Source organism: Actinia tenebrosa, unplaced genomic scaffold (assembly GCF_029948245.1).
Source record: "Actinia tenebrosa isolate PJP-AT-01 unplaced genomic scaffold, QUT_ActTen_1.0 PGA_scaffold4__44_contigs__length_22323623, whole genome shotgun sequence".
In the NCBI taxonomy this organism is placed as follows: Eukaryota; Metazoa; Cnidaria; class Anthozoa; order Actiniaria; family Actiniidae; genus Actinia; species Actinia tenebrosa.
The window spans coordinates 1,285,918-1,306,904 of record NW_028292581.1 but is presented as its reverse complement, the minus strand read 5'-3'; the positions used below and the strand labels follow the sequence as shown (position 1 = coordinate 1,306,904).

Sequence of the window (20,987 nt, the reverse complement as noted above, 5' to 3'; positions counted from 1 at the left end):
GCAAAGGAAGCCCATCAAAACTGTTAGTGACAATTCTGAATCATTAAATGAATAAGAAAGAACGACTACGAAAGTAAATTCAGGTTAATTATGATAATTTTTGTTTTCTTTAGTCTTTTTCCCCTTTTTTTAAATCCTGCTTTTTGGAACTATAATGAAGGTAAGGTTTGTGTTACCTGTGGTCGGAATGAGCTTCCCCCCCCCCCCCCCCCCCCCCCTCTCCCCCTTGCCCTCCTCTAGTAGTAACCATGACAATAGACGCTAGAGAAGAAGTAAAACCAGTACATTGGAATGCGTTTAATTAGAAAATCCACCAAGAAAAATAAGATATATTAACCTGGAATAAGTTTTAGGTTTATTTTCTAACGATCAAGGACGGCTTTAGATGAAGAAAACTTCACCTCGAGCGGATTTTAGCCGCGAGAAGAACGTTCGATCCAAAGGCGTCCAGAACACAAATGAACTGGTTGGTTCGAGCGAGAGCAAAAGAATCAGACAAGCAGCTCTCAAAGCTTTATCGTATAGCAAAGAGAAGTGCTTTCAAACGGATAAATACAAAACTAGAAACAGTTCCTGGACGCCTGTTGTCAATCCTTATTGTAATAATGAGGTGAGTTACGAGTAATGATAAGAACAATGGACACTTCTCACGAGAACAGTAAGCTTACTTCGAGCTCATTAGCACTGACTTACAAAGTATTAACTATCAACCTTAAATATCCTTTTATCTTTTTCTCTAGCTTTATCAGGGAAGAGTTGACTTAATATGCCACTGGGTAAGTATTTTATTTTAAATAGCTTGGCTATATTTTTGAAAATAAGTTTTTGTTTATATTGTAAGCTTACGTGATTGTGTCGTGTTTGTTTTCATTTTGAATAAAATATCGCAAAAGCACTAAGGGACCATTCGTTTTTTTGCCAAATTCAATCCAAAATAAAGGTAACTTGAATTATTCTGCGTGGCACCCCCTCTTGAGGCTGATTTTTCGGATGAACCCAAAAAAAAATCCCAAAAGTCCCAGAGTAACCCATGTCCTGATCCCCTCTCTCAAAACCAAATTTTTTCATTTGCTTGCAATTCAGACAACCAGAAATGACAAAAACTAACTAAAAAACTAAAACTAAAAACTAACTAAAGGTGCTTCTCTTTTCTTTCAGTTTTCCATGTGGACAGATGCACAAAGAAAGAACTTTCTAAAAACTATTTTAAAAAGAAGCACAAAACTGCAGCTCAAATTTGTAAAGGAATTATTTTTCAGTGCTCCTCTCCCCATTTTGAAAGCAGACTTCACCACTGTTCTTCCTCGCTTTATTTCTATGTACATTTTTTCCTTTCTCGACCCAAGAAGTCTTTCACGTGCTGCTCAGGTTTCTTGGCATTGGAAGTTCATAAGTGAACAAGATGACATTTGGATGTTAAAGTGCTTGAGATTTGGATGGTTTTTGCCATATAAGCCAGGTTCAAGGGAATATGGATCATGGAAACATCACTATATTACATGCACGAGCACTTTGGATAAAGAAGATCCATCTCTTTCCAGAAGGGTGAGATTACTAGATATACTGATTAATACAAGGTCTTAGAGCACCAAAAGGTGGACCTTACAATTTAGGACACAGGGGGGGGGGGGGGGTTACATTCTATTGATAGCCTCCCTAATTACTAAAATGCTAGTGTAGCAAGGTTTTGTTGTTGTTATTGTTCTGATTCCTTGAACTAGGTCAGGATGGGGGCTGATACATCATTATTCTCTTGACAATCCCACAAAAAGAGAAAACAATGAGTGATGCCATATAATAATTGTGTTTGCTTAATTAAATCATGAATTGAATTTTAGAATGGGATGGGGGCTGTTCCCTCTTTCCTATGTCTCTGGGTAACATATAAAATTTGTAGTCTAGTGGCCCCCACCCCTCCCCATCTGGGATTTTTAAAAAATGACAAAGACGAATCAGGAAAGGTCAAACCCTCTTTCCTATGTTTTCAGCTCCAGGTTTTTTACGATTGCTTTTTTTAAATCTAAATATTATGAGACACAGGAAGCCCAATCCAAGATCCCATTACCATGAGCTTTAGCCTGACTTGCTAACCTTTTTGAAATTTCCTGTGTTAATATCTTTATTGTCACTATCCCTGAGCAACATTCAACTCGAAAGTAGAGTATTATCCATATCCCCTAGTAAAAATGAACCTTTACTAATTCATGCATTAGGGACCTGGAAAGAGGGAGGGTGCAATGAGGGATAAACTTTCCCATTTCTCCCATAAATCATGCAATCATGTATACATTCTATAAGCAAAATGAATTTGAGAAAAATGTATTGCATAGACCTTTTTAGCTTCGTATGCAAATTGCCCGTTTCAGATCACATGACATTCCCTTGAGAATGGTAGCCTTAATGGAGAACATGTTAAGATATTTACACATGAAAGAATCAACTCCCAAGAGTGGCATCACGTGGTCTGAAATGTGGACAACAAACAACGAAGCTAAAAATGTTTATTATACATCATCAAAGCTCTGTGTGACCAAATAGCTTTTTCTATCCCCATAATTGAATTCCTGTGGATTTGTGGGAATTTTCGTGTCAAAAACTAGCACTCGTTCCTATTCCCCTTAGCTCTTGGACTCTCATTAATTACCCATACCAAGGGCGGATCCAGGGGGAGGATCGGGGAGGTTGCGACCACCCTGTCATGCCTGAGGTCAAATGGGCTTCCTGTGGCAAAAATGCGACTGGGATTCCTTTGCCCACAAAACTTACCCCTGAGACCCCCCTTCAAAAAACCCTGGATCCGCCCTTGCGTACGTAAGTCACTTATCTTTATGAGCTTTTAACAAAAGCCTTATAGTACTAAATGTTAATTAGAATAAGGTTATTGTAAGTCAAAGCAATTGTTTTTCTGCCTATAGGATGATGTGTATGCAAGACTTGGACCTGAAGAAATACTTGCTGAAAAGAACAGGAAAAACGCCTCACAAATAAAGAAAAGAGATGCAACAAGAAGACTGGTTTATTTTAAGAACGGTATTCATTCTTGTATTTGAAATAGCAATATTCGTATTTACCACACTATTTGCTATTACATTACTAAGAACATGATAGGATTGGGACACTCAGCTTTGCTCTGTGTGTCTGCAACGGTTTGGTTTAGAGAACCATATATACCAACTAGAAAACATTCTCAATACAAATAGAATGATGAATAAGAGCGCTCTGTTCTGCCTGCTTCTGATAATTACACTACTATACTACTTCTATCTACTACTGATAAAGATACTACTGTAGTGTTAACGATAATAACGAGGGCGTAGCTATAGAAATCAAGGGGGCCAGGGTTCCGCCCTTCTTGGGGACAAAATGGCGGCTTTTTAGATTTAATACCGTAACGGTAATTTTAAATGTCTTTTTTTTAAAATAAAACGTAAAATGTAATTTCGGAATTTATATTTTTACATTTTTGTAAAAAAAATAAAACGTAAGGCATTTTTTCCCTCTCCTTTCTTTCGGCGTTTCGGTGACGCAAACGAAATGGCGGATTTTTAAATTTAGCTTACCCCTTCGGAAAATCCTGGTTACGCCCCTGAATGAGGATGATGACGATGTTATTCAAGTCATCTAGTCATCTTTTTTGATCTTATGAATATTAACCTTCAACAGATACAAGACGACCTCCCTGGATTGACCCAGACACCAAACCCAAAGATCTCGAGTCCGCGAGGAAGGCCATGTTTGCTCACTATAACCCGAATTATCCAACTTCATTCACCGAGCAAAGGGCTGAAAGACTTGGGCTTACCGGTAAAGGACATCAACGAGCTTTGACCGCTCCAACACGAAAAGGGGCTTGGGAACGAAGAACAAGCACCAGAAAAAGAAGCGCTTCAGTAAGTCATTAGATTACTTTATTTCCTGTCCGGTATCCTAAAAATCGTGCTTTCTGATTGGCTGTTTGAGCGGGCGGTATTTTCTCTCTCTTCCCGCGGTCCAGTATCCAATATCCGCGCGCATAGAATAATAACTGATCATTAAACAACAAAACAAATTGTAAAGCAAGTGGATATGTAAATGTGGAAAAATAAACTATTTAACGCATATCATTAAATTATCAAAAAACTGTATTTTTTCGTTAAAATACACTAAAAACAACATAAAGTACGACATTTATGTTATAATCCAAGGCCACGTATGACGCACTTATTTTCATGTGTCATCAAGTAATATCTTTCAACTATATATAAGTAATTCCGCCAACTACATAGCAGGGTGCACTGACTCTTTTGTTATACTTTTGCGCATTTATTATCTCAGATTTAAGACTTTCTTTTCCGGGGAAGAACATGTAACAATATATATCTGTAAAACTTTTGTTTGGAAGGCAGGAGGAACCAAAGAACATGGTGAAGTTGATCGGACAGAAGGGAAAGAGCCTGTCAGCTCGTCCGCACAGTTGACCCTGTCCGAGGCCCTGGCGATGGAATCTATTGGTGAGTATACATTAAAAAGATAGTACAGAAAAAAGGGCCATGATGAACACAGGCATACCAAGACTGTGGTGCATTAGCAAATTTTAGTATGAATGTGTAAAACAAACGGTAAAATATTCCATGTCATGAACGTTAGGGTTTCGTGACAGACCGTAACCGTACCCGAACGCGTTTAATGGTTGAGCTGTTGATGTGCACTGTGGTTGTTTCTGAGGATGCCTTTTAGCTCCGTACCATGATAGTACCGTGTGCCGTGCCTTGCCGTCGGCAATTTTTTTATTCTATTCCCTCTTTCACTTCCAAATTCCTCCTTGGTACTCCCCCCACATTTATGTTGAGATTTGCAATAATAATAATAATAATAATTATTATTATTATTATTATTATTATTTTAGTAAAAATACGTAGGTGATTATAGAAAATCTCGCGCGCTGATTGGTCAAGAAACTCACACTATCACACGATAATCACCTCGAGCGAAAATCCAAAATGGCGGCCATCCGCTTTGTTGCTGATACCGGGAAAAAATGCCTTTTATCTTATTTTTTTCTTCTTTTGAAAGAATCGCCTGTGTATTTATACTAAAACAATTATTTGCCTCAGCCTTAGTGAATATCGGAGAATATTCACCTCGCCCAAGGGCGCCAGGACAGACGGATTGGGTTTTACATATGTGTGATTGTTTCAGTTATTCGTAGATTTCTAATTGAATTGATATATGCTTGTTTCTAAATGGATACTAAATAGTACGCTCTGAGTATTTACCGCTGCACTCTCCGTGCCAAGCAGCGCCGGCGCCGCTTCGTTAGCGATTACTCACATTTAATAAGTTAATCAAATTTACCTTCAGTACAGTAAAATTTAGTGCAGCGGTAAATACTCAGAGCGTACGTACAGCTGATTCAAACCAGAAAGACCGTTGGTGGACGTGGTAAATATATTCATATCATACGGCTGATTCAAACCAGAAAGACCGTTGGATGGAAAGATAAGTGAACACTATTTAGTATCCATTTAGAAACAAGCATATATCAATTCAATTAGAAATCTACGAATAACTGAAACAATCAGACATATTTTAAACCCAATCCGTCTGTCCTGGCGCCCTTGCCTCGCCGCTCGAAGACTCGCGTGTTGGTAAATATTCCCCGATATTCACTTCGCCTTCGGCGAATAATTGTTAAATAACCATCATTACTAAAAATTTTCAAGAAAATCTAGATTTTTTCATCCTTTAAATATTTTAATAACTTAATACATAGTGTATTGCGTTCGTGATATTTCATTCCTTTGTCTTATTCCCTGTATTGATTTATACAGTGTTCTTTAATAGTTAGATAATACAGTGTTATAAATGTTTTTTTGCACCTAATAAATCTTTCTTAAGAAACGAATTATTGTTTCTGTCCACATAATAAATTTGATGCCGATCCTGTTGACGAGAATTATTCTGTTTATGATGATTTTTCTTATTTCATTAGAGTCACAGGAGAAAGCAGATGAGTCTTTGTCAAAAAACATGCCATCTTCGATAGTTAGAAGGCAAGTACAAAAACACGCGTAAAATAGACTTTTTACTTTCTTGAATTAAAGACAATCAGTTTTCATAAAGTATGCACGAGTATTAATGCGCAAATATATGCATTTATAAGGTTTTTTGAAAACTTAGTGGTGTGATCGTGACGTTCATGGCGTGTCCCTGCTTTCTGATAAACAGTATACATGTGCGCGCATGGCTGTGATCGGTGCAACAGATGTCTTCAATCCCGTGCCGTGTCCCCCTGAATAGGCCATTTCACGGATCCCGTTACTCAACCTCAGCCTCGTCAGCGTGTAATTATTCTTTAGAATTTGACTACAGTCCGCAGTAATGAAAGGAATTTACACATTAACGAACAATTGAAACGCTTAAAAATTTCACAGGTTGTAGTCAAATTCTAAAAAATATATTACACGCTGACAAGGCTGAGGTTGAGTAACGGGATCCCGCGTGAAATGGCCTTTTCTGATAAACAGTACACATGTGCGTGCATGACCATGATTGGTTCAACGGATGTCGTCAATGTGCAGTGACTGTACCGTAAGCGTTTCTCTGTTCGTCACAATCAGAACATCAGCGCGTCTCTTTTGTTTCCAAGTACATCCCTAGCAATGCAGTATACATATGTTCTTATTTTTAATATATTCTCTTATCCATCGCAAACATTTTCTTATTATTCCTCTGAATTTGGTCGTCTAGGAAAGACCTGACAGTTGGTTTTCACCCAAGTTTTCGTGATTCTACACTGGATTCTAGCAAGACTATTAAGGTAGGGAAACCAAGAGGTTAGCTCAGATATGTCAGTTCATATTTAGCTAGTTTACTACCTTATACATACCTCAAACACATATTTAGATAAAATATACTAGCTACTCTCACGTAGCGGATGGGCCTAAAATGGCTTCTAGCTGTTCCGAATGAATTGAAAACTTTAAACCAAAGCTGAAGGAAGTGCAGCTTGTTTAGTTGGTTAGTGTGCTTGCTATTTCAGTAATGTCTTCAACGTTTCTCTAATCCGCTAAACTTGCATTGAGTATCAAAAGAAAACGCGACGTAGTTTAATAAAAAAGCTTACAAGTTTTGAATTTCCCTAAGAAAAACGCGCTTACTTAGCGCAAAGCTCTAAACGTACAGGGTAAGGGCACAGGAAATCCAATGCACTCAAGGATTGTAGTTTTTACGAAGTCAAGTTCGTTGAAAGACCATAGTGACATATTTTATTCTATTTTCCCTTAGGATAACCGATGGGATTCTTATCCCGCAGTCCTATTCTTATCATCAGAGACCCCTGCCTGTGAGGTGAGAACGAGATACAAACATCATATAGTTGGATTTTTATTGTAGCACATTTTTCTTTCAACATCTTGCACATATTATCCCACTCATTAGCCTGTCGCTCGTTTTCTCGGAAAAATATAAAGAAGTGGTCAACGAGACTATCTTAGCACGTGCCTAAAGCGTCCACAGGGTTCCCATGGATGCTTTCTCCTGATCCTATTATTTCCATTTGCTTTAGGTGTTATTAGACGCAGTTTTACTAAGTGCAATAGCGATTCCATACCAGTATGAAGGCAGCACTCTTGAGTCTTTGGCAGAGAAACTTAGACTTGCATTAAATGGTCGTCAGGCGTCGTAAGTGCAAATGTTTGTCGTGTTACCAACCTGCGTAAACAAACTATCTTAGTTGCAGAGTTTTAAGAAAGCTTCTGTTTCGTGTACCAAAGATAATTTACTGCGCTCAGGGTGGTAATACGAGCACAATTCATTCTGCAAATTTCAACGCATCATCGTTGGGCGTTAAGTCGTACGATTTTGTGACACGTAGATTGTTACATGTACTGACCACCTTGTATTAGAGAAGGAGGGATGGACTGGTCCAAAATAGACTGAGCTAGCCACTTACACCTGAATGCAAAAATGTTTTCCGAGCAAAATTGACAAGAATAGTAGCAGGGGGAGAGAGAGGAAGGAAACAGCCAAAAATGTTTGAATGAAGTCAGATCAACAAAACTAACCAACATCCTGCCCTCTATTCTCATCGTCGTTTATTGTGCTTTATTGAATAATTGCAGAAGCATTGGGTTTTTCGCTCTTGGAGAAGCAGGACGCATTCATTTAACACAAGGTAAACTGAAGAAATAAAAAAAGGGGGAAGTTCTGAACCGAATAATAAGGCGGCAAATATTCTTTTTTTTTTCATGCATCTATATCTAACGTCTTGATTTTCACATGTATTGCTTTGCATTTTTTCGAAGATCATCTGGTATCTGACAAAAATCTCCAAGATCCCGATATGAAAGATTTCTGGGAAACCATAGCAACGAGCATTATTCCACGATTGAGGGGTGGACATCTGGATTTCTTCATACCTTTAACAGAGACCGGTGAGATTGATGATATTCTGTTGCGTAGAATAGAGCAGTTTTCGTATGACTGTGAAAAGCTCAGTGCCGTAAGCGTGACATGCCGTGACCGTGATGCTTTCTAGAATTTTAATTGGCTGATTTTTTTCACGCGCAATGTGATTGGTCTGGCATTGCCGTGACATTGGCGTGACCGTGTCCGCGACGTGTTTATGCCGTGTTCCGGGTATTTGATTGGATGGAGAGTAAATTCTTGTGCAATGTGATTGGTCTGGCGTATCCTTTGCCGTGTCATGGCCGTGGTCGTGCCGTGAATTTTTCACAGTCATACGAAAACTGCACTAAAAGAATCAAGAGTATCCGTTTTCATTAAAAGTCATTTTCACTCTGCAGAATCTGGCATGGACCTGTTAGTACAACTTGGTCTACTTACTGACATACAGATATCGTGCCCTACTTGCACGACTGGTTTGTTTTCTCAAGGTATTTTTCTTCACTTTCTTTCTGTAGTAATAGTTTTCTTCTTTCGTACCCTTGTGTTGGGATCCCTGTGGGTCAAAACAGACAGGAAGCCCGCCACAAGTATCCACACATGACAAAATCCACGTGTTATATTTCAACCCATTTGAATAAGTTTGTGTTATTGTATCTCTTTGTCTTTAGTTACGGGCGAATGGCTTTACAATGCTGAAAACATTGCACCACCATTATTGTATTTTGACACCAAGAAATTGGGCGCCTGGGCGCGCATGACCGAGTACTTGGAGGTAAGTATAAAACCTATTACACTTTTAGCCATTTCGAGGTTAAAGAAAAAACTGCTTCGAGTTGGTATCGCAGTGCATTGTGGGGCTTTTTTAAGCGACATTTTCAAGATGGCTTCGATCTTGTCCCCTAAAACAGCCCCACAATGCACTGCAATGCCAACTCTATAGTTTTCCCCTCAACCTGGGATGGTTAATACCGCTGGATAGACCACGGTCGATATCAATTTTGAATTGTTGTCAAATCAAGGCTATAGGCAAGGTACTTCATGTGTGGTATAGAAATACGATATGACAAATCCAGATACTGTTATAAATACAATGCTGATCATACATGACGTTTTTACCTGTTTGCTTTCATTTGAAAAGTTTTATTAGCCAAGGTTGAGTTGGCATTGCAGTGAACAGTGGGATCGTTTTAGGGGGCATACTTCCAAGATGGCATTTCTTCCCCTATAAAAACAGTCCCACATTGCACATGCATTACACATTTACTCAACCTCGGAATGGTCAATTAAAAGACTAGTCAGTTTATTACTCAAAAACCGTAAAATATAATACAACTTTTTCAAAAAACGTTATCGATCCTCCGAGATCTAAAATGGGCGATATAATGAAATTAAACGGAATTTTCTTTCTTTTTTTTTTTTTTTGTTTGTTTTGTTTTGTTTTTTGGCTGAAATACGAGAAATCGCACTAACCGGCTCAAAGGTCATGTCCATATTCCAATCTAAAAGGAACTACGTTGTTCGGCTGTGAATATATTACATTTTGCAGATTGTTGCTCGGTCTCAGATTTCAGATATCTCCGAAGCGACAACGTTGTTTGATAAAGATGTATACATCCTATATCTAATGATTATTCTCTTGAGTTTTGGTGGAGTTTGATAGTTTAATAGCTTGTAGTTTAATATTCTCCTGATTGTCTCTCTGCAGGAATGCTCACAAACAGTACGTGATGAACTGCTGCCTTTTTTCACGGAACAGCGTCAGATTGTTGCTTTAAAAACCATAGGTATTTACCATGTACAATGTGATGTTTAGGGGGGAGGGGTCAGTAGAAGATTTTGCTCAATCATGTGAAGGTGGCCATGGTGGATGACAAAAAGAATAAAATCTTTTCTACACGAGAAAGAATTTATTTGTGAATATTTAATTCACAAGAAAACTGGTTTGTAGTGATCTTTTCGGGCGTAATGTTTCTCCATTAGAGATCAGACAGCACGTCCAATTCCCTTGAGTATTATTTCTTTGTCATCGTCCAGCCTAAGAGTTAATTTTTCGGTGGTGCCTTGGATTAGCATTGGGTAAGCAGTAAAAAGCGCACTGTCATTGGTTCAAAAATATCGTCAATTTCGTACCGTGACTGTGCCGTTTTGCCATCTATTCTGTTTTATCGCAAATGACTTCATCCACCAACTGCGAAGCACAATTGTATCGTTTTCCAGGTGAAGTCGTTTCCAGGTCCCTGGGATTACAGTACATCGACCACTTGACTGGCGTGGCCAGAATAATGGTGCGTGCAACAGAGAAGTTGAGAGAGGAAACTACTGATTATAGAAAGGTATGACGATAGATTAGTGTGTTTTTTTCCATAAAAAATTAATAAGTCACCTTGCTACAATTTTGTGAAGTATTTCTTTTATAAAATATCGATCTCTAGTACTTTTGAAATCGTTCGTTGTTTTTCTAAGATTAATATTGTATTCAAGATTTAATGAAGCATTTTATGGTGCAATTGTAGGAAGACCTTTTGAATTGCTTAATTGAGTTTTTACAAGCTGAACGGGACGGCAAAACTACAACCAAAAAAGTACGTCGCAGAAAGGTAGGTTCGATAAACAAATAACATCACATGACTTGAGGTATGTGGTATGGTCACGTGATCGATTCTTTCCCGCCTTTTTTTTTAATGAACAGACGTAGTCTTCCTCGACCTATTGTTAGACGTCAATCAAAGCGTTTCTACGTGCCTTCCAGACTTTCAAAACTTTGTATTATCAGATACCCGTCCGGTAATGATGTATGTTCTTCGATTGACGTCCTTCAAAAGCTAATTTCTCGCGTTTTTTTTCAGTAGAATAGAGAGATAGAAATTTATTGTTTCTGTTCGTTTTTTAAGTCAACAGAGATCAGCGATGATAGCGACAATGACAGCGGTTCGAAGTCTAAAAAGAGAGAAGATACTTTTATATCCACTGAGGTAGTAAGCATCCTAGAAGATGGTAGACTCCTTTTAGTCTTCTCTGTTTCGCCTAACTACATTGAATTCTTCCATTACAGTTTGGTTCAGGAAGCTTAGTATTTAATGAATCTGGTGAAAAGCGCACAATGATCGCCCAAGAGATCCTGAGAACAGAGGTGGAGTACATGGAAGAGCTTGGTATAGCACAGAAAGTATTCAGGGGTCCTTTGGAAGCAGCGTTCAGCAGCAACAGGTAACAGCAAGAAAACCCTTTTGTCTCGTATGCTTCGTCTTTCTTTATCATCAGTAGTAAATCCAGAACGTTTACTTATGACTTGCGTATGACTCTATTACAGCGGCAGATCCAGGATTTTAAAAAGAAATCGAATCCAAGGGTTCGAATTCAAGATGGCCGCCGCCAGGCATAAAAAGCTGACGCGAAACACCCCCGAATTCGCTATTGTATAATATTTAATGAGCTTCTTGCAAGTTAATGGTTTTTCATATTTGTTATTATATTATTATAAATTTAACCTCTACAATATGCCGTGCGTTGAATATCGTTTTTACTAAACCAAATCAGTATTGCTATCATTTTGATGGACGTTAATGATATTTTGTTTAGTTATTGAAATAAAGACTTTAGTAATGGGAAAACGTTCTAATATTAGGTTATCTGCTTTACCCCCCAAGACACACACAGACACTAACAGTATTTAAAAGAAACCCAACCAAGATAAGCGCATTTTACAGTGAGTTTATTCCAACTGTATTTAATGGCCCATTTCTTTTCTTAACAGGGCCATTCTCAGCTTACCAAATATCAAAGCCTTGTTTGGAGATATGGAAACATTACTAAACATCAGCAGGTGAGTCAACCTTGTGGATTCTTAGCAAATACTGATGCTTTTTGAAGAATAAACGGTAGAATAGGGTCTATAACAGGCTGGAGATGTATCTTAATTTGTTAAGTACCTTTATTCATGATATTTTTGTATTTATTGAAAAATAGAAGGAACATATAGTTGGGTGTGGTGTGTCTTTTGTTGTTTTGTTATGTTATGTTTTCCCAAAAAAGTTTTGAAATGTTGATATTGTTGAATGATAGTTTAATGGTGGATGAAATATCTGCAAGACTCGAGAAGAACACCTGGAATTCACAACAGGTATTACTGATCGATGTATCGTCTCTTATAACACAAGGCGGCATTCAACTTGGCGTCACTGAAAGTTCAGTTGCCGATTAAAGACCCATTGCCACTTACCGTGATGCATCACAGTTTGTTTACATTTTGAATCGTGTCACCACTGAAAAAAACAATTCAGACCTTTTGAATAAACTCTTAAAAGAATGTACCGTGATGCATCACAGTTTGTTTACATTTTGAATCGTGTCACCACTGAAAAAACAATTCCAACCTTTTGAATGAAATCTTAAAAGAATGTACCGTGATGCATCACAGTTTGTTTACATTTTGAATCGTGTCACCACTGAAAAAACAATTCCAACCTTTTGAATGAAATCTTAAAAGAATGTACCGTGATGCATCACAGTTTGTTTACATTTTGAATCGTGTCACCACTGAAAAAACAATTCCAACCTTTTGAATGAAATCTTAAAAGAATGTAAAAGAATCATTATTGTGCCTTAGTGCTATGTCGGAAAAGGATTTAATATGAAGTTATTATTCAATATATATGAATCTTTGAATTTCATGGACCACGAAATTCATCTGTGACCGCGGTGCATCACGGTAAGTGGCAATGGGTCTTTAATGTCCACTAGCTTGGGCTTTAGTTTAGATGATTTGTTTTTAAAAACGAATAAAAAGATTTTAGCCAATAACAAGAATTGTGGGCCTATTCAACAGATTTGTTTGTTTAAATTGTAGAAAATTAGAAAAAAGTATAATATTTCTCTTCATTTACTCAGTGTCTCGGTGACATCTTCGTGCAGTTTGCAAATCAGTCACGTGCTTACACCAACTTCCTAAACAACTATCCATTGACCCTGAACACTCTCCAACGAGTAAGTACAAGTTATAAACAAAGTATTATTAAATGCACTTTGTCAGTGACAGTTGATGAGTAAGTTGGCTTCTGCTGTGGGTACTGACAGGAAGGAAGAAAGGCAGGAAGATATGGAGTCACACTCAAACTACGTATACTCTAACAATGGACCTGATTTAAGACAGCCTTGCTAAACATAGCTATTAAAGATAAATACCGTTTTTTCTTTATACGTTACGTTTGTGAAGATTAACGATTGTAACTCATTTACCGTTATTTTAGTGTAAAGAGCAGAATCCACAATTTCGCGCTTTTCTGGCGAGGCACGAAAGACAAACAGAAACGAAAATGATGAGGTAATAAAAGCACTGATACAAATATCTGTTGAGTCTAGCATATGACATTACGCTAAAAAACTGAATGCTTCTCTCTAGTTTCTCAGAGCTACTACTTCTACCAGAACAAAGACTGAAAAGGTAGGTGAAACTTAAAGGAAATCTGACGTTGGTTTTTATTTAGAGAACCCTTGAAACAAGATGATAACTGCTCTCCCCCTTCCCCTCCCCCTCCCCCCTCACCCCCTCCCCATCACACACAGACTAAAGAATACCATAGACCATACTTGCCCATTGTAATAGTGACCTCCCTTAAAATAATATCTTGGGTCTGATTACATGGTCTCCTGGATTTAAAATATGTCAAATAGAGTTGTTAACGGGGTAATTTGAGTAGATTTCGCAATGAAAAAGTTGCGGCGGATGGTACCGTATCGTACCCTTGATGGTGCTGCATCCAAGCATTCTGATTGGATGAGCAGTAATCGCGCTAGAGTACCGTGACCGTGCCGTGTGCCCTGATTTGTTTACAGGCACTTTAAAAGACGATCGTAATTTCATCCATTAGATATGAGATATTAAGATATTTTTACAGCTATGTGGACATGCTTCAACGGTTTCTACGTCATACACCTCTTGATCACGTGGACCGTAAGAACGTCACAGACGCCATCGCCCGAATACAGGACATGTATAATATGTTTAAACAGGTAATACTGGTCTTCATGCTCAATAATCCATATAACGTTTATAAAATGATGTTTATTGATAGCCGCCCATAACGCGTTAGGACTCAAATCTGATACTATTTTGGCACGTATGACATGATTGGACGGCCTGCATTTTTATGCTGCTGTAGAATTCAAATAGATCAGAACTGGTCATTGTTTTTGTCTGGAAATCTTTCGTAAAGACAGTTTTCCATTTGGTACTCTAATGAGCAGATTCAGTCGTGCACTGCTGATTAATAAGAATTTTAGATTGAATTTTATTTCTTCGCGCAAACAGCAGACATGCACTAATTTAAAAGAAATTTTCACTGGTCAACTGACGTTCCACGTTTGCGGCAAAACGAGATTCTAAAACTCTCTAATAATATCAGTTGTCTTGTCTCGCATACGCATGCGCACTTTTTAGACAAGAGTTTCAACGATTTTGCAGCCAACTTATTACATTTTTTATCTTCACAGTACGAAGAACGACTAAACAGAGATAAACATCTACGTCAGTGGCAAAAGACAATCGCTAACTGCCCGGTATATAAGTTTATCGACTATTTATCTTATCCGTCTGGGACACTTTGGAAAATACTGATAATTGAGTAAACATTACAATCAAACGAATAGACTTTTTGATTGATATTTCCCAGTAAAAAACCCTTTTGGAGGCTAGAATATCAGGATTGGAAATGGTCCCCCTCCCCCAAAAAAATCAGTCAGTAAAGCTAGTGACTCCTTTGGATCAATGAAAGCGCGCGAGAATTTGTATTTATATTATAAAGTGTAAACAAGGTTTTGATCTTTTATCATAAGGGAATTTAACTAGACAAACCTATGATATTTACAGGAATGACATATGCATTCCTGACAAGTGATTAGTATTAGTTGTCTTTGTTATTTTAATGAAGCCCTTTTATAAATGCGTCATGTGTTTTATGGTCTAACTTAGGCAATAACAACACCATAAAAGATATGGGGAAGAAAAGATGTTTGCACTGAAGCTCGACCACACTGCTTCGTGTTTCGGCTTATATAAGAATCATTCATCGGATTTTGAGTATTCCTTTCTCTTTTTTTTAACATTAAGCTTCATTTTCTAGGTGTTGTCGGAAAAAGGACGATACCTAATTTGTACAGAGAATTTTGCCTTGCTTTCATACCCAGCTATTGGGAAAGATGTTAAACCAGAATACAGGTAAATAACTATAGTATCAGCACAAGGACGGATTCAGGGAGGAGAGCCGGGGACGTCTAGACCCCCCTCTCATACCTAAGGTTCAATTAATTGGGCGTCCCTCTCTACGTGTGGTCCCCCCGTCTCAAAAACACCTGGACTCCCGTCGCCCTTGCAGCAGGTGGAATCTCCTAGAGGTCTACACCTCCCTAACTATTCAAGATTACAATAAAGAAGATATATGTATCGATATATAGTTCGTTGTTTTACTAATCAGTCCACGGCTGCCATGTTATGAGGCAAAGCAATAGAGTATGTGCATGTTACGTCATAACCACCATCTTGGTTGACGATAACAAAACATTCCTCATTAGCTTCTCTTGTTTGATCAACCAACATGGGATTTTGAGTCGCATGATTGCACACACTGCATAGACATTTACTCCTTGGGAAATAAAATATCTTGCCATGCAAAAATATTACATTGCATCGTTATTCAGTGTTTAGCCAGCGTAGCGGCTTTTCCTCCCCAGTCCCCCGAGAGCCGCTACGCTGGCTAACTGTTCGGCTACCGTGAAACCCCTAATGTCTAGTATTGCAAATATTCACAATTTATGTACTTCGTACGATTGATCTAGTCATAGAAAACATTTTGATATTGAACAACAGGCTTTATCTTCATTGTGGGGACATTGGTCTTTTCTTGTTCAATGATTCTCTAGTGGTTGCCGTCCTCACTTATCATGATGTACCGTTCGAAAGACTCGTTCAAAGACATTACAAGTAAGTGACCAGAAAAGAAACAGCAACTGTTAGATGTTCAATGAATGAACTTTTCGCATGCACCAGTCTAAACCACCAAGACTTGTACTTAGTTTACGGCGAGAGAGTTTTTGTTGACAATTTTGATTTTTTTGAAATCCCGGCCTCAAGTCACTTTATTAACTATAAAGGATGAGACGTTGTCAAAGGTCAAACGACAAACCAACACCGTTGAATCGAGATGCAAACTAATAATTATTTATAATTACTAATAACACATTTTTAAAATGTTTTTAGATTCCAAGCTTGTGTCAGCCTAAAGCAAGTAAAAGTGCAAAATGTTGCAGATACAAAATGTAAGTTGTTGCAGGGACGTTTTCCCGCCAAAACACACACGTACGCGTTTTATCTTTCCCGCCATATCCACAGGTTCAGTAAAAGATTAACGTCTTGCGGGGGGGGGGAGTCAGTCAGCTACGCCACTGAGTTGTTGTAGAGTCTCCCTAGTCAAAGCCAGCTATCTAACGTTAAGCATGCGACACACTTCATACTCGCTACCTCTACATTTAAAGCAACATAGCTTTCATAATTCGTTGGTTAAGTACGAAGTGAGGGAAAGTACGCCTAAAGTCATTTAATCACTTTTTTTCCAGAAATGATTCAAGGTGTATAAATTTATATGTGTATATTGTCCAGTTATTTGAACCCTTATTTTATTTTTTTATTTTTTGTAAAGATCTTAAAAATGCCTTTGTTCTGCTGTCATCGACCCGCACGTGGATTTGCAAGGCCAGTTACTGGGAGCAAAAACTAAGGTTTCTTTCTGTTATAGAAAAGGCCATTGCAGGAGCCTTATGAATGATTGAACCCAATCAGAATGTTCGAAAAACGTTTTTAAAAATGCAGATTTTGTTTTTTAATTTATGAAAGATTTTCAATGTTTTTAAGGAGGATCTGGGTAGTTTTGGTCTGGCACACCTAACCGCATTGAAACGGCTACAACTTCTTCTTGAATAACTCGATCTGCAAGCGCTTTTCACACCATGTAAGGAAAGGATTCCAGAGCCTCCTTAAACTAATAATAATATAAGGACTACTATTAAAATGATAAAAATATACATTTTAAAACATTTTCAATAGTAATTATAGTAAAAAATAAGAGAAAGATGAATGAGAGACGGGACCGATATATTTTGACTCTTATATACCGTGTAATGATGAACTAACTGGCTAACTAACCGAACTCACTCTCTTAAGAAATGTATATGATACTGTCATTATTTTTATATATCCAAAAAAAAGATTGTTCCCATGCGAAAGTTTTGTACAGGGTAAGGTGCAATAAGCTGTATTTATTTAAATAGCGCAAGATACGAAACTTATATGATTATAAATTTACAGTAATAAAATAGTTCGAATTCTATGTCGTTGTCTCCGAGGTTACCAAATGCTGTTTTTTCATTGTTTTCGGGGCTCTGTTTTTTCTCGTTGTGCAGTCAAAATGCACGCGGTGCCGATCACGTGACGAAGGACTTGAAAACCCCCGTCCACATTTCTCGCATGTGTAAGGTTTTGCTCCAGTATGCATGTTAATGTGAAACTTGAGCTCGTATGACTGTGCGAAAGCCTTTCCACAGTATTGACACACACATGGCTTTTCTTTGGTATGTGTTCGTCGCACGTGACTGTCATGTGCCGCGTGAGAGGCGAATGCTTTTCCACAGTGGCCGCACTTGAATGGCTTTTCTCCGCTATGCTGACGAATGTGGGTACGCAAGATGGACGAAGCCGTGAACGCCTTTTCACAGAATGGACACTTGTAAGGTCTTTCACCACTGTGCACGCGCATGTGTTTGTTGAGGCTGGAAGACTGCGAGAAACGTTTTGTGCACACGTTACACTGGTGTGGCCGGTATTTCTGGTGGACGTGTAACACGTGAATGCGTAATCTGTCACGCTTCTCGAAGGATCTGTCACACAACGAACAGGGAAATTTTCTGTCACCGTTGTCTATACATCTTGTGTACTTTAGATGCTTGTCACGATAGTATTGATAAGCAAAAACTTTCCCACATTGCTGGCATGAAAATCCACAGTCAGTTTCTGCAAAACCCAAAAAGTTGATAATTAGAAAAACAATCTTAGCTTGTAAGTAAATTATTAGGGGTGTAGAAGGGGAAGGCGTCACATGCATTTCCCTAATCCTACTCTTATGTTGGCGCACGCAGCTACCCCAATTACTAACATCATTTCCAAAAACCAATCTCTTGTCATTCAAAAACCTATCGATACTTGGGTGAATGATGAAGTTACCCGCGCACGGACCATCTGTCAACACATCGCCATTATTATTATTATTATCAATAACAGAATATAAAGTTTCCTTTCTTTGAAATAAGATACTCCGTTTGAATTATTTAGCTTTTTTTAATGTGTTTTTTGCTGTTGTTGCCAATAAAAAAAATTTATATCTGAGGATCTGAGGTAGCTAGATGCATTAGGCATTTGGCCCAAATAAAGTACCACTCAATGTCTGGCACGATTCATAAACAATGCGTATTATCGCGATTTCTAACGAGCTGGGCCAGTTAAGTTGCGTTTGCCATCCGACTTTCAAGTGGCTCGGATGACCACTTAAAATGGCGGTCCCGTTTCTCCATACTTCATCATTACTAAACAATTTTGTAGGGACGTAAAAGAACCGCTCAGGACTAAAATAAACCTTGGCAATGACCACCCTCAGTGCCTACACCTCATACTAACCACCTTTCTTTCATAACTCCTTGTAAAGCGCCTTTGATCATATCCATATGGGAAAGAGCGCTAGGCCTTGCCTACCCGACAAGCTCCCTACCCGACAAGCTCCCTACCCGACAAGCTCCCTACCCGACAAGCTCCCTACCCGGCAAGCTCCCTACCCGGCAAGCTCCCTAACCGACAAGCTCCCTAACCGGCAAGCTCCCCACCCGGCAAGTTTCTTACCCATCAAGCTCTATACGTATCATCCGTGTAAAGCTTTGAACTGCTTTGTAACCTGCCGCATGCTACTATAACACTTACGTTCAAGAGTTGTTTTATTTGGCTCCATTCCTTCTTTTCTGAGTGCCATCGGTACACCCATGAACATTTCATAGTTGCGGCCATACCACACCATCAGTTCATCTCCCTTGTATATGTTTTTGGTTGCTTCATAGTAAATCTCTCGTCCTTGTTGAACAACAGACATGTTTTGCTCTACCTCTGATATAGCACTGTTAACAAACTTCATCCAGTTTCTCGACTCTTCCGACCCGTCTATAAAATACGATATGGCGTCCTCACTAGAGTAAACCTAAACAAAACAAAACATTCAAAAGCTACGATACAAAAAACCATAACTGCACTGATCAAAGCAACCAATTAAATTAAATTAGGACTTCTGTACAAAGTCAAAAACAAAATACCCTTGATCTTGAATAGGCTCTGGAACTTTTTGGAACTAGACCAGACTCGTACCCAGTCGTCATTTATTTCAGGCTTTCTTACGCGCGGTGGCTTTTGGCTTTTTTCTTCCGTCCTTCCCCTGATGCACCGGGAACTCACTAAATCCTTCCCATCAACCACAGCGTGAGATCAATAACACAAAAGAAGCGACTGGGTACGAGTCTGGAACTAGACTAAAACTAACTTGGTGGCTTCATTTGTTTACCGGCAATCTTCCTCAATCCAGCAAGGACGCCGCATTATTAATAATATATATATGTATGTGAAATGTTTCAATATCGTAAATTATGCAAAAATAGCTGACAGCATTCTTGATAATAATGCAGCGTGTCGTATTAATTTGCTCTCAGCAAATTATGGTACAGATAGAAATGAATAAGCCGGGGCATTGAATGGAAGTTATTGCGCGACTAATGGTTCCAATGCGCCGCCACCCGCACTGTTTTTCTGTCTTCGGAACTCTCCCTAGCTTTGAGGATTTTTTCTCCTTTATCAATTTTTTGTCGAAATTTAAGGATTTACCTCCCACATGTGTGGATTGTCCTGTCCCCTGATGACGTCTTGTGGAAACACGACTTTACCAGTGAATGGTCCAAACCGTGTACCACGTGGTATCATGGAATGCGTGCAGAAGACTCCCGTCATGGCTATGCCATCATTACACTCTTTAGTCAGGACCTGAATTCCTCCAGGAACAGTGTTGTCGTTAAACAAAGGTAGTGAAGTATCCACTGCTCGTGAATCATAAGCAGCTAGCAAGATTAAAAATATTGAACGAAGGTTAGTATTAATATTAGAAGATCGAAGAGAAGAAAAGAAAGAAAGATAGAAAGAAAAAAGAAATGATTAAAGATCTTGAATAATGGAAGAAAAAAGGAAACAAAGAAGAAGGGGAGCGAGGAAGGAAGGAAGGGAAAAATAAAGGAAGAATATGAGAAATGAAAATATGAATGAGTAAGTTCATTGAGTTAGTTTTTTTTCCGAATCTTCATTATTTTTAAAATATATATGGCAAACAGTTCGAAACGTGAAGACAATTTTTCCATAATACTCTTTCTCGAAAAGAACATTGATTCTTTTCGAGCAAAGAACAAAACTTAGACAAAAATAGAAACGAAAAAAAGAGAAGAAAGCGAAGCCAAATGAAAATGTAGGAGGACAG

General features: G+C 38.4%; 2 protein-coding genes across 3 annotated transcripts; one reads left to right on the top strand and one right to left on the bottom strand.

Annotated features, from left to right (window-relative positions):
* The first annotated feature begins 274 nt into the window (after positions 1–274).
* LOC116288628 (epithelial cell-transforming sequence 2 oncogene-like) lies at positions 275–17,765 on the top strand. Of its 2 annotated transcripts, none has more exons than XM_031695450.2 (30): positions 275–610; positions 741–776; positions 1,159–1,545; positions 2,916–3,030; positions 3,664–3,890; positions 4,382–4,490; positions 5,972–6,032; positions 6,730–6,799; positions 7,267–7,329; positions 7,547–7,662; positions 8,103–8,155; positions 8,286–8,414; positions 8,787–8,876; positions 9,057–9,160; positions 10,094–10,172; positions 10,606–10,721; positions 10,902–10,985; positions 11,280–11,360; positions 11,441–11,595; positions 12,143–12,211; positions 12,451–12,508; positions 13,276–13,371; positions 13,635–13,708; positions 13,787–13,828; positions 14,283–14,397; positions 14,878–14,943; positions 15,507–15,601; positions 16,250–16,363; positions 16,640–16,698; positions 17,079–17,765. In XM_031695450.2, the coding sequence occupies exons 1-30, from the start codon at positions 386–388 to the stop codon at positions 17,198–17,200; spliced, it is 3,210 nt and encodes a 1,069-aa protein (XP_031551310.2). In that variant the 5' UTR covers positions 275–385; the 3' UTR covers positions 17,201–17,765. The 2 variants fall into 2 exon arrangements, with proteins under 2 accessions (XP_031551310.2, XP_088893277.1); XM_089037151.1 differs by having other exon boundaries at positions 11,280–11,363.
* Positions 17,763–20,571, bottom strand: LOC116288653 (PR domain zinc finger protein 14-like). The gene is made up of 3 exons (XM_031695480.2): positions 20,348–20,571; positions 19,403–19,673; positions 17,763–18,445 (listed from the first exon to the last, which is right to left on the bottom strand). Exons 1-3 carry the CDS (start codon positions 20,468–20,470, stop codon positions 17,763–17,765), a joined length of 1,077 nt encoding a protein of 358 aa, XP_031551340.2. The 5' UTR covers positions 20,471–20,571.
* Between the last annotated feature and the right edge of the window lie 416 nt (positions 20,572–20,987).